General features: G+C 29.0%; 1 protein-coding gene across 1 annotated transcript in view; it reads right to left on the reverse strand.

The window, feature by feature from the left end:
- Window positions 1-6,587: 6,587 nt before the first annotated feature.
- Vha55 (V-type proton ATPase subunit Vha55) overlaps window positions 6,588-13,984 on the reverse strand; it is a 53,472-nt gene continuing 46,075 nt past the window's right edge. The window contains exons 14-15 of the mRNA XM_043047554.3: window positions 12,180-12,375; window positions 6,588-7,411 (exon numbers count right to left, since the gene is read on the reverse strand). Of these exons, the coding sequence (XP_042903488.1) occupies window positions 12,209-12,375 (167 nt within the window). The 3' untranslated portion in view covers window positions 6,588-7,411; window positions 12,180-12,208. The remainder of the gene's footprint in view (window positions 7,412-12,179; window positions 12,376-13,984) is intronic.

Consider the following 13,984-nt stretch of genomic DNA (forward strand, 5'->3'; position numbering starts at 1 on the left):
AGCTAAGTTGAAAGAAGGAATATTTGTTGGTCCAGATATCCGCAAACTCATGAAGGATAAAGAATTTGAGACTAACATGACAAAAACGGAGAAAGAAGCTTGCGTTGCTTTCAAAGATGTCGTCAATAAATTTCTGGGTAACTACAAGGATCCTGATTATAAGGAAATCGTAACGAAAATGCTGGACAAATTTAAAACACTGGGTTGCTCCATGAGTGTAAAAATGCATTTCCTTCACTCACATGTGGACTTTTTCCCTGAAAATTTAGGAGCAATCAGCGAAGAGCATGGGAAAGGTTCCATCAAGATATCAAAGATATGGAGCGTAAATATCAAGGAAGATAAGACAAGAACATGCTCGCTGACTACTGTTGGATGATAGCTCGGGATAAACCTGAGATTAAGCATAAAAGAAGATTATCAAAAATACGTTTCAGAGGAAAACGAGTATGTACTTAAATAGAAACTTTTCTCTTTTGTTTTTTGCTTGTTTTGATTTTTGTTTGTTTTGTTTTTTGTTTCAAACTTTCATATACACATACACAATATTTGTTATTCTTAGTCAATCGTCAATTTTACGTCAGTTATCTCAATAAAAACAAATTACAATGGTATGTTGGTGATTTTCTTCTAGAATCTGGTGTAAAAAGTTTGAACGCAAGGAACTTATTGTTTTTTTCTCGACCAGAGGTGACTTGTGCTGTCTGGTAACAGTATTTTTTATTCATTTTAACCTTTAAAAAATTAGCTGATAGCTCAAAAATCAATTTTCTTTCACAAGATTAAATTTTACATGGATCAAAATGAATGAAGAGAGCAATTGCCGGACAGTACATGCAAAATTGTTTGAGAGAATTCTTTTCCAAATAGGATTTTAGTAAAAACATTAATATCGATTTTATAAAAAATCCTGATGTGATTGGGAAAAATGAAGGTCATTTTCGAAATCAGCACATCAAATAACATATAAATCAACAAGAACTTCTCTTGTATTTTTCCAAAAGTTCAATTTCGCAGGATTGTGTTATTAACTGCTAACTCTGCAAAAAATGGCCAATAGAAAATTACGTAATCGTAAACTTTCATGGCTAGCTTTGTCTTTAAACAAAAATTTTTGAAATTTTCGTTTGCTGCAAGATATTTCGCATAAGAACGCCGTACCCTCGTTAAACTGTTCCCGTACCCCTGGGGGTACGCGTACCACACTTTGGGAAACACTGCTTTAGAGAACCTGTATTGGCTGAATTCTATGTAGGTCCGATACTGGCTGTAAAATATCGTGTGAATTGGACAATTCTATATAGGGAAAATAACGGCCATTATTGAGCCAAGATTTGTACAATGAGGGTTCATCTAGAGAATACTCGTGTAAAAAAATGAGGTTTAATAAATATACAATTTATGAATTAATACTTGATAAATATTTAGTTTCCAAGAAGTATCGTTTTTAAAAAGTGCTTAATTTTTTCCTTTACCATGTTGAGTTTCGCTAAGACACTCGTTTTCACAATTCATTCAACCCCTATCTATTGTTGTATAGCGTGTGAAAAAGCCATTCGTTTTACATGATTTTCGTCTATGCCAAAAGTTTTGACATGACGGTTAAAACAATTGTCGAAAACTTTCCTACCCTGCATAATTATGATATTTTTTTAGTGATTAAAATTATTTTTTGAGTGTGCTTATTTTTTGTTAATATTCTTAAAATTGAAAGATTGCTATTGTATGAAGGCAAGAGAAACTATTTGACATCACCTATAGTTATTGAGGGATATTTAAAACAACAAGATTCAGCGCAAAATTAACATTATGAAGAAAAAAATAAATTCAAAAATATTTCTTTTTAAAAGGAAAAATTTAAAATAGAATTATTAAAAAGGAAAAGAATCGACAAAACTCAGGGATTTCAGACTTTTTTTTTTATCAAAAACTCAGACTCTCTAAAAGTTTTTTTTAATTAATATTCCGGTTTTTTTCTGAAAATTCAGCCGTTGAAATAATTCGATTTGATATATCGAAAGCTGCCAATAACCCTTCCGCACTTAATTTAGTTTCTATAGAATCATTTTTACCCTCTGCATTTTAATATCAAACATCGATTTTCGTATTTACCCGATTCTCGCGATATCGTTCATTGCAATTCTTCTTTACGAGATCCAATATCGCGATTTGTATACAGACGTTTTTAAAATTCTATGTAACGATTCATGAGAGTTTATCCAAAGTCGTGATTCGTTTTTGCAGTTGTAATATCCAACTTCTATTTTCGTATTTACTTGATTTAAAAATTAGGCTTTGGATACGTATTAACGCCATTTAGAAATTATGTATCGTAATTTGTATTTACGCGATCTGAAAGTTACGCATCATGATTTGTATTTTCACATTTTTGAAATTTAATGTCGAGTTTCATTCACTTACTTATTTCAATATCGTGATTTATATTCACGCGATTTTAAAATCCGTTATCGCGCGATTCTTGTAAAAAGCAAGTTTTTGTTTTGAATTAGTTACTATAAATGTGGCAGTTTTTCTATCGGCGATTATTGCTATATTACAACATTAGCCAAAACTGGATAAGAATATGTTACTGATATTTTTGCTATAAATCACGTAAGATGTACTCGTGTGAAAATTCAGCTTTTTTGCCTTTTGACCAATCTCATACCTGAAAACTACTGAAAAAGAAAAACCCATTAATACTGGTCATTAGCCAAGGCTGCATAGGAAAATGTCATCCTAGTGCTGATAATAAATTTAGTTTTTAAAATATTTTTGTTATGATGTAGATCAACAGTAAGGGAGAGTGGGGTGGAACCTCTGGATTAAACCTTATTAACTGTGTGGCAGAATTTTTTTTCTAACTATCTGCGACAAAACTATCCACTAATATATTTTAATAATAACAAACATATGTGGTGTTAATAATTTAAAATAACAAAAGCGCTGTGTTTACTACAAAAAAAAAAAAACTATATAATTTTTTTAATTGAACATGTAATAATTTTCTATTCTAATATTGTGGGTGATATTCTCACATTTTGTTGGGGGAAAAACTCCCTAATTATTTCCTTCGTCGCAGTTTGTAAATAATCTGAATCACAGTAAAGAAATAATTAAAAATCATAAAATTCGCGTATAGTAATAATTTCTCAGAAAAAGATCGACAACGAAATCACGTGAATCGGATTCCTCAAATGTGTGTTCGTTTTGAGAAAAGGGTGTTGTAATAAATAATATTGTATAAAAAAAATATCGGATTTAAAAACTAAGTAGATCAATAGCAATAACCAAAAAATCGATAGAATCATTGCCTAAATTTTTAAGTGCACGATTCGAATTTTCCATATTGCTTGAAATATACCGGGATATTTAAAAACCACGTGAAAATCAATATCAATAACTGCCAAAAATACAACCGAAACATTACATTGATTTACCATATTATCGGCGTAAATTGGGCTCGCCAAAAAGTGATAATTTAAATGGATGATTCAAACTTTACGTGTAAATTTCTGCAGAAAAGAAAATTTTCTTTATTAAAGAAAAATCTTTCTGCAAGAACGTTCTGCGACAATGTCACCGTGTCGTTGCAATTTTGCCACGGGGGCTTACAAGTTATACACCACTGTTACTGGATTTATGTGTAGTGATTGGCTCACCGCCAGAGGGCGAGTTAATCACTAACCCAATTAAAGAGAAGGGTATATAGATGAAGAGGCTCGTAGGCTGGTCTTTCCTCGATAAGAGAATATTTCCATAATTCTGTATTTTGGTCGCTGAGGGTCCTTATATGCTCATAATTGTTTTGTTTTAAATATTAATAAATATTATTTTGTTGCTGTTACATTGGTGGATATATTTCAAACGCAATAATGCACGTGTGTTTGGTCTTTTAAATAAAATAATGATAAGAATTGCCAAAATATTTAAAAATAATTAAAGTCCCTTTGAAGCATCACATAACAGAGGGAATAAGTGAAGATTTAATTTTCACCCTGAAAAAAGCTTTTTCAAGTTCACAAGAGAAAGAGTTCAAGTTTATTTGTTAGTTAAATAAGGTAAATTCAATAAATATTTTAATAGATACGTTTGTAACAAAAAATCTTTCTTCTTCATAAAGTCTCATCATCAACGGCTCGGCAGCCCAAGGTGGGCCTTGGCTTTCTCAAGAAGCTTCTTCCTGCTAGTGTTTTCCAGCTTTTAAGACCAAAAGGTCTTTTTCTATGCCATCTCACATTCGGCCTGCCTTTTTTTCGTGTGCCAACTGGTCTGGCATTGAAAACTCTCTTTTTGTGGTACGGTCTTCGTCCATTCTGATAACGTGGCCTGCCCATTTTATTCTTAGTCGTTTAATAAAGTTAATAATGTCAGGTTAATTATATAAAGAGTGATAAATCTCTAGACTTCTAAGCCACACAACATTTTTTTCTAAAAAATACTTGTCAATACCTTTTCTCTTAAAGGTACCCAACATAGCCTCATCCGTACAAGACAGGTTTCACAAGCATATGTTAAAATTGATCTTAGAAGAGTAATGAAACTTCTATGAATTACAGTAGATTTATTAAAACATTTATTGGCTATAGTAATTCTTCTTTATATTGTTCCTCTTGTTGTTTGCAGAACTCAAGTAAACGACATTGTCAACTACCTCTCAAATTTATATTCTTTCATTTCTAAATGGGTGTTATTGAAGCTTGTTTTAGTGCAGGGCAAATATTTAGTTTCGTTTATTCATAAAATCTCATAGATAAAAGATTTTCATGCAGATGCTTACCTAACATGAATCAGATGTGATTCGAATCTAGCATTAACTTAATATTATTTGCCATTAAAACTAACTATCATAAATGAAAATCAATTTATTTTAAAGAAAATAAAAAAAAGATTTGGATTGGAAGTTTTTTTTTTCCTTGTAAAGCTTAAAACTAATTTTCATATTAGTCAACGTAAATATATTCAGAACAGCAGTTTCTTAATAAAAATACCATAATAAAAATTACTTCATGTTATAATAATCACTGATTACATTAAGAGAGTAAAAGCGTCTTAATTACAGAAAGCTTGGCTTTAAAAACAGAATGTGCAATTGGTGTATAGCTCATAAATAAACAAGCAGCATATAAACTATGTCATTTAAGCACATTAGCTTCATAGACTCCATCTTTTCACAAAAGATTTTTCTAATTTTGTTTGCTTTCTTACAATTCAAAAGGGAATTTTCATTTTTGTGTAAGTTAGTGGATTAGAAAAAACTCTGACAAGGCGATGCAATTATTGCACCTTTTCTACCAACCAGTGATTAGCAAAATTTTATGCTATTAATAAAAAATGATTTTAAATATTACAGCTATCTTAAAAGCTCTTCAATTTTTTTTCAGCATTTGATCGACGCTTACTTTTTTTGCTAAGAAACTATGTATATTTATTCCATATTTATTAAGTATTTAAGTTTTAAATTTAATTTTGTATAGTGAGCAAATTTATTTTCATCTGGTACATCCCCAAAATGACAATTTCTAAGTCCATCATTTCAAATACAATTATAATTTCAGGTGGTTATTTTAAAGTATCTCATTCATTCCTTTATTTATTAGAATCAATTTCTAAGTGCTTTTTAAAATTGTATTGTTTCAATTACGTTATTATTATGAATTTAACTACTCACTTTTTACAGCACTTGACTCATGACAATCATCATAAATCTGTTTTCTGATCACTTTTTCAGCTATTTCCACGAGGAATTTTCATATTCCAATATTTTTAGATGAATCTGATAACAAGATTTGACAGAACTTTTTAGTTCTTAAAATAGCCACCAGTTTGTGAAAATAAACCACTTTTTTTTTTGTAAAAATAAATTATAATATCACTTTTTCAGTTATTTCTACAAAAAAATTTTCTAATTCCAATATTTTTAGATGATAACAAGGCTAGACAGAACTTTTTAGTTCTTAAAATAGCCATCTTTTAATATAAATAGCCACCAGTTTTTGAAAATAAACCACCTTTTTTTCTTTGTAAAAACATAAACTATAGTTGCCTTGATTTCAGTAGCAAATCTCCAGTAGAGGCCCCAATACACAGTCACATTATTCGACGCACTGTAAGATTCTATGTAAAATCTTAATTATAAGGTGATACTAAGCAACTGAAATCGGTTTGCACTTGTTTACGTTAGTGTATCAGTTGGTTAAATTAGATGAGTTGATACATTAGACCATATATTTTATAAATATAGAATATTTATTATATAGGGTATTATATTGTAATAATTGGACTAAATGATTAGATACACTATAGTCTTTTAATATGTTTTGCACTAGGCAATACTTTTATATACAAGACATGGGTTTTATTCGCAGATTTTTTTTATATATTTGTGTTTAGGTATTGCATTAACCAATTGAAACAAACAGTCGCATAAAAACAATAAAGCTGTATAGAGTATCACCTGATAATTAAGATTTTAAATAGAATCTTATAGTGCCTCTAATAATTTGGCTAAGCATATATAGATAATTATTTAGCTTAATTACATGTAATGCAAAGAATGTTGTTAAAAACAAGAACTAAGGAAAATATTTGTTTCAACAATTTATTACCATAAAACTCCAAAATCAAAAACATGATTTTTTTCTTTCCTGGATTAAAGTACATTTGACACCAAATATTTTTTTTTTCTTCCGGTTAAAACAGACATATCTTGAATAGTTCACTAACCACAATATATATATGTACAAAACTCAAGAAACAGCACAGGAAAAAGACAAAATGTTTGATGCAGCAAAAAAGTCTATGTGTATAGTTAAGAACTTGATTTTTTGTTCAAGAGCACTTTTAGATGATAATTGGTTGTAAAATTATTTTCAAGTCCAGATTAAACAAACAATTAATATAAACTGAACGTGACATGAAAGTTCGGCAAAATAATTTATGTCTCAATTCACAGTAAGTTCAACAATAATTTATGTCTCAATTCACAATAAAGACTAGACTCAACACTTTTACAAAACTCTATATCCATATAGAGATCTGCACAAATGGTTTAACATACATATAATTTGAATAAACTACTAATGTGATACAATAGGAAAAATATGTAAAAATTGCGAAATAATTACTTACTATATAAAAACTCTATGACAAATGAAATTATTTGGAAAAAACTTGATAGCGAACAATGTTTCTTCGAAATGTACAGCGTATATATATTTTTATTTATTAATTTTTTTTTTAAACATGTACAAAATAATAAATACTATTGTTAATATTATCAGTTAAATAAGTCATTCTAACAAATCTTTTAATAAAAAAAAAAATATGAAAATGATATAATGACCAATCTTGCAGACACCATGAATCTTTGACATCTTACTATCTACTTTGGAATGATTTCCTGCAAAACCTAAAAGAAGTGAAAAAGTTTTTTTGTTTTGTAAAATTAAAGCAATGTGTATCAACAATTATCAAAATAAAAAAAAAAAAAATCAGTTTACCAATTGAGTGATTAAAATGAAAGATAATTAATGAGATAAAATAATACAGTAAAAATTGGCTACAACAATAGTTTAGGGACCAAATAAATATATTGTAGAAGAGGGATATATTATTATATAGAGGGCCTTTGCGACGCAATAAGATTTTTAAAAAATTTTAATGTTAAATATGTATTAATTATAAATCTATTTATATGTTATATAAAAATATAATTTGGAGAATGTTAATTATGGTTAAATATGAAATCAGTGACTTCTTAAGAGATAAGGGAGGCGATTCTAAAAGTCTTGGGGATGGGATATTGAAATCTGAATACGAAAGCCATTCACTGTGGTGAAAAGAAATGAGTTAAGTACATACAGGGTATCTGCTACCTTTTAGATTTTCAAATTCATGACTAATTTCAAGAATTTTTCATGACTTAACGAACTTAATATTTTCGCCAACAAAAATACAACAATAAATTTAAAAAAGCATTATAATGACATTAATTGAAATGATAGGTATAAACAAAACTGTTACACTCTGCATCTTCATGTTTATAGATTTTAAATTTAAAAAATAAAGTAAAGAAAGAGTTGAAGCAATAAAATAGCTGAAAAAAGTACAAAAACAAACAGTTATTTATTTTTTTCTGCAGAATTATATTCTAAAGATACTTTTTTTGTTCATCGGAAAGAAAAGAAATACTCCTGATTTTTCTATTCTCATTTCCGAATGAAAAAAAAAATATGCCAATGACTGGCTGCTTCAACTAGAATTTTAAATTGATGAAATAAAAAAAAAATAATAATTATAATAATTCTGAAATCACAGAAGCTTAAAAGATAATTTGCTCTAGAAAGGCCTTTCTTTCATTTTTTGAAAGAACACAATAATTTTTAAAGAAAGTGATAAAAACATTTTATATTGTAATAATATATGACTGTGAGTGGGGATTTCGTTACAAATTCAGATATTCGGAACACCATAAAATTGGAGGGGGTGGTTCCATTTTAAAAATAAAATTTTTGGACGACCTAAATCCATGACTTTCTAAGATTTTTTTAAATTAAAATCATGACAATTTTGTTCAATACCAAAAATCATGACTTTCCTGGTGCGCGGATACCTTGTACATAATCAGCAGTGAGTCTTCTCTTGTCAGAAAAGACCGGAAAAAATGGCAAAATATGATGAAATAAGATTTTCTATATTATTTGAAAAAAAAAAAAAAAAACTTTTTACAGGGTTAGAATATAGCAATATTGAGAGGACATTAATTCATATGTAAGTTCGTCGGGACCACGAAACATTATTGCAATCACTGTAATATCTTTGGAATGATTTTTTGCAATACCTAGACAAACAAAAAGGCTTCAAAAAATCATGGGTAGTCAATAAAAAAATAAATAAATGAACTTACCAGTAGAGTGATTAAAATAAGAGACAATTATTAAACTATATAAGATAATAATCATGATATAAGGTTAATGTGTGCCCAGTGACATACAAGTTTCTTGCATTTAGGTCTTCAATGCAAGCCATTTTTGTCAACTTACCCTTAACTGTGACACTCAAGGTAACTAAATGCGAGAGTGAATTTTTACAAAGTTTTATTCATTTGATTTGTGTCTATAACAAAGAAAACTTGCTATTAAAATTTCAGGGTGGCCACTCAAATCAGATTTCAAATTTCCCTGATTTTTCCAGGTTTTTGTTTCTTTTTTCTTATAAAGTATAGGATGTGTACAAGAAAAGTGTCTATATTATAAAATATTTTATTCAAAATTGTACTTTTTTAACATATCATACTTGAAAAAAATAATTTATTTTGACAATTTTCAAGATTTTTTATTTATTTTTTAATGTTTTGGTACAAAATTTTGAATCAAAAATCATATATTGACCAACAAAGGAGCCTTTTTTTAAAATTAAAATACGTTATAAGAGGTTAAAATGAATTAGAAAAAATTGCCATTAATGCAACAATTGTAACAATTTGTCGACAAACATTGCTGTTAGCGATTGTAAAAAAATGTGTGATTCGTTGGTTTGCTCAGAAAAAATAATTCACAGATTTCTTTGAATGGGAGTAGAAAAAGAGTGCGATATAAAATCTATTATCATAAAATTTAAAAAACTAATTTTTGGAGAATTTTACAAAGTTAAAAATACAAAAACATTTTGTCAAAATCGAGAAAAAAAATAACCACCAAAGCATCGGAACAAACTTGAGCCATAAATGGATTCAGCCCAAGGACAGAATTTAAAAACAGAAGCTAATAACCTAATCCCTTTTTCCACCAGAATCTTTCCTAAATTTTCCTAAATTCCCATAGCGGTCAAAGGTTTCCACATTTGTTTAGCAACCGTGGGAGAATTTTATATGGCATTCTAGTTTAACAGAACTATAATGGAGCAAATTTTGATGCAAGCAAAGTATTGCTAAGTTGATGATATTTCAACTGTTTGGCGATACATTTCCGTTAAAAAAAAGTGGGTATAATGGATGAAATAATTTAAATTAAGAAAATTAGCAAATAATTTAAATTAGTGAAATTAAAAAAATTATCAAAGAAAAATTTCCAGCTTTTCTTTAAAATTCCCTGATTTTTCCAGGTTTTTATCCAAATTTCCCTGATATTTCCAGGTTTTTTCCAGTATAAAAAAATTCCCTGATAATTCCAGGTTTTCAAGGTTTTCCAGGTGGGTGGCCACCCTGAATTTGTAATACTTTCTGACCTGACTAGCTAGAATGTGCCAGGCTGAAAGACAATACAAGTTTAAATCATTTCATGATGAATTTCAATCCCCATTTACTGTAAATTTGAGTTTGTCAGTAATTAAAATTCTGACCCTTTTAAATTTAGCTAGAGTACTTAATGAAATGAAATCTCTGATCTAGATGACTATGCAAGTTTTGTCTGCTGCATGCAGATATTATACAGGTTGTGTAGCCAAATCATTCAACAAAAAATAAGCACCTTTTAAGTACTTTTTAAGCACTATATACATTAACAAAATGCAAAATAATTTTCAAAGACTTTACTTGATCATGATAAAATAATTAGTTTCTGAGAAAGAACTCTTTAACTGATTACTATTAGCCACCATAAGAAGATCGAGAGATTTTTCGGTTTGATTTCAGAGGGTGGAAAATGAAGCTTGAAATGGAAAATGCTTGCAAAATGCAGCAGAGTTGCACATGAGAGTGCAATGATCTCACCAAATCCAGCTCACTATGCAGACTCGCAAGTATTTCTTCAAACATGTAAAATGATTGGCGCTTTCATATGCTATAGACTGATGGCGCAATAAAATAAATTGTGCTTGAAAGAATTGCGAAAATGTTGGATAGAACAATGTGAAAAGCATGCTTTTGCATAATATGTGGCAAAAATTGAAATGCTAAAGAAAAAAATCTCATTTTTGAAAAAGAAAAATTAAGCACTTTTTAAAAATGCTATGCACCATGTTATATTAATAGGAATTTGTCATCAAATAAACCTATGACTGCTTTATAATTTGCTAGAACTCTACTATTTTAATTGTAGCTCTATGTTGGGTAACAATACAAGCTTCAAACATTTTCTAAAAACAGAATTTGTCGTCATTTTAACCAAAAATTGAGAGTGCAGTCAATCAAACTTTCGATTATTTTAAGGTTAGCCTGACTATGAAAATTGCATTTTTTTTTATTACAGAAATCATTATAAATTTAATGACAATAATAAATTAAATTAATCAATGGTAATTATTACAAACATAATTTTGACCTCAACAGTAATCTTGATCACAATAATCAATCATTTGTAATAATCACAAGGGATCAAAATATATTATTAATTGTAACGGTGAATACATATTATTATAATCAATTATGCTTGTTAATAAGCAATTTGCGTATTTTGCCATAACTTAGAAAGTTTTAAAGAAATTGAAACTTTTTGCACACAATTATAAAATTTGCGTCTCCAAGGATTATTTCAAGCGAAAATTAACTTATAGTAAATATTTATTATTATTTTATATAATAATAGTCAAAGAGTTTTGAATTGTAAGATATACAATATCTTACATCATTTTTAAGGATTTTAACACAACAGTATACAAAATTTGAATTTGAAATCGCTTGAATAGTTCCTGAAAAATCAAATTTTAAAATAGATGTAATTTTAAAATTCTATTTCTTAGGAACTATTAAAACAGATTTCATTCAAATTTTGTATTCTGCCATGTAAAATTACTTTCTTTAAAATGATGTAAAAAATTGTATACCTGAAAATCAAATTTTTTTTTTGACTTTTATTAATTAAAACAATAAATATTTACCTAAAGTTATTTTTCGCATGGTATAATCTTTAGATAAACAAACTTATATGTTGTGAGTTAGAAATATATAATATTTATATACAATATATAATATTTATGCACAAACAATGTAGACATGTATGTTTATACACAATGAATGCATACATTACATGAAATTACAATATATGTCTAGATTTGCGTACGCATGTATATACAATGTAACTGCTTTTGCTAGTACGAACATGCATTGTTTGTACTTTTGAACAATTTCCTGGAAAATCTCATGTCATGAAAAAGTTCAAAAAATTCTTCATATATAATCAATAATTACCTAAATAAAAAATTATACATGCATCTAAGAAAAATGAAACAAAAGAACTTACTAGTAGAGTGATTTACAACAAAGACACAACTAAGCTTTCTCTTTAGAATCAGCTGCTGCTCCATGGCGACTATCCCTGGGATAAAATTCTTCTAATGTGCTCTGTGGAATACGCTTTAATAATTCTTTTGGGAAGATTCGCAACAACTGCCACCCAATGTCTAACGAATCAAACACTGTTCGATTTTCATAGTTCCCTAGAGAAAATTAAAAAAACATTTAAACGGTGAGTTATTAACTCTAAAATTTATGCAATTTTTCTCTTAAATTTAAACAGAGTTTGTTGATTTGAATCACAATTAAAATAGCGATTTAAATTTTTAAAAAAATGACCTTAAAATAGCTGACTTAAGAAAAAAAATTAGTGGCTTATAACACATCGGCTGATAAGTTTCCGGTCTGACATACAGATGGCGCCCTAAATGCAGAATTGGTATTTTGTTTAGCAAGTCCTAACCTTCAAATAAAAGGAGTCAAAATTTTATAACAACCTGCCGATTGATTTTAAAGTTACAGTGATTTTAATCGAACACCAATTTTTATTATTGAAACAATGGATAAAAAAGAATTTCGTGTTCTTATTAAACATTGTTATTTAATGGGAAAAAACATGGTAGAAACTAAAGCTTGGCTCGATAAGTGTTATCCGGGTTCTTCACCAGGAAAATCGACCATTATTGACTGGTTTGCTGATTTTAAGCGTGGTCGTACAAATGTTTAAGATGTGGTTAATCCGGAAAACATAATAAAATCCACAAAATTGTTATAGAAAACCGCAAAGTGAAGTTGCATGACATAGCTGATACTCTAAATATATCAAAAGAGCATGTGGGCTTTATTTTGCACGAACATTTGTTTATGAGAAAGCTGTTTTCGGTGCCGTGGGTGCTAACAGTTGACCAAAAACAACAACTAATTGATGATTACGAGAGCTGTTTGACGTTGTGTCAGACACCCCCTATTCACCAGATTTGGCTCATAGTGACTTCTACTTGCTTGCAGACTTGAAAGAAATCCTCGCGGGTAAGAGATTCAGCACGAATGAGGAAGTGATTGTCGAAACAAACGCCTATTTTGAGACCAAAGATGGTTCTCTTTTTAAGTAAGGTATAGAGATGTAGAGAGGCGATGGAGTGATTGTATATCTCTTAAAGAGACTATGTTGATGATTAAATTTGAATTTTACTAAAAAGTTGTGTTTACTTCATTAGACCGGGAATTTATCAGCCGATGTGTTATAGAAATAATTGTCAGCCTACCATAAAAGTAAGAAGAAAAAGAAACAAAACAAAAAAAAACGACAATTTTTTAATGTAATTTTAGTAACAATAAATTAACAAAATACAGAAATTTTTTTTGTGTAATGGGTAGGATTTAAACTACAATGTTACATTGAACATTGGTAGCTTAATTTGGTTTGTCAATTCCCCTGTGGCAGAACCATTGTGACACGGCAACATTGTAGCAGAACGTTATCAAATTCTTGCAGAAAGATTCTTTCTTTGGGAAATTAAAAAAAATTTGGTTTTCTTCTCTTTAGAAATTTTAATTTAATTTTTTTTATGCAGTTATTACTATTTATTTCCTCATAGCTTCTAAAATTCGATAATTTTAATACGATATTATTCATTACAACTGAATCTCGAAATGAAAACACGCCCCTTTTTGACGAGTCCGATTCGCCTAATTTCGCTGTCGATCTTCTTTTTTTTCTCTTTTTTTTTTGTAGCCCCGGATTTCATAATTTCTTTTAATGTGATGATGATTCACAAAATGCAAAAAGGAAATAATGAATGTGTTTCCCCC

The sequence above is a fragment of the Parasteatoda tepidariorum genome, chromosome 2 (genome assembly GCF_982258835.1).
Source record: "Parasteatoda tepidariorum strain Cologne lab strain chromosome 2, Ptep-v5.0, whole genome shotgun sequence".
Lineage (NCBI taxonomy): Eukaryota > Metazoa > Arthropoda > Arachnida > Araneae > Theridiidae > Parasteatoda > Parasteatoda tepidariorum.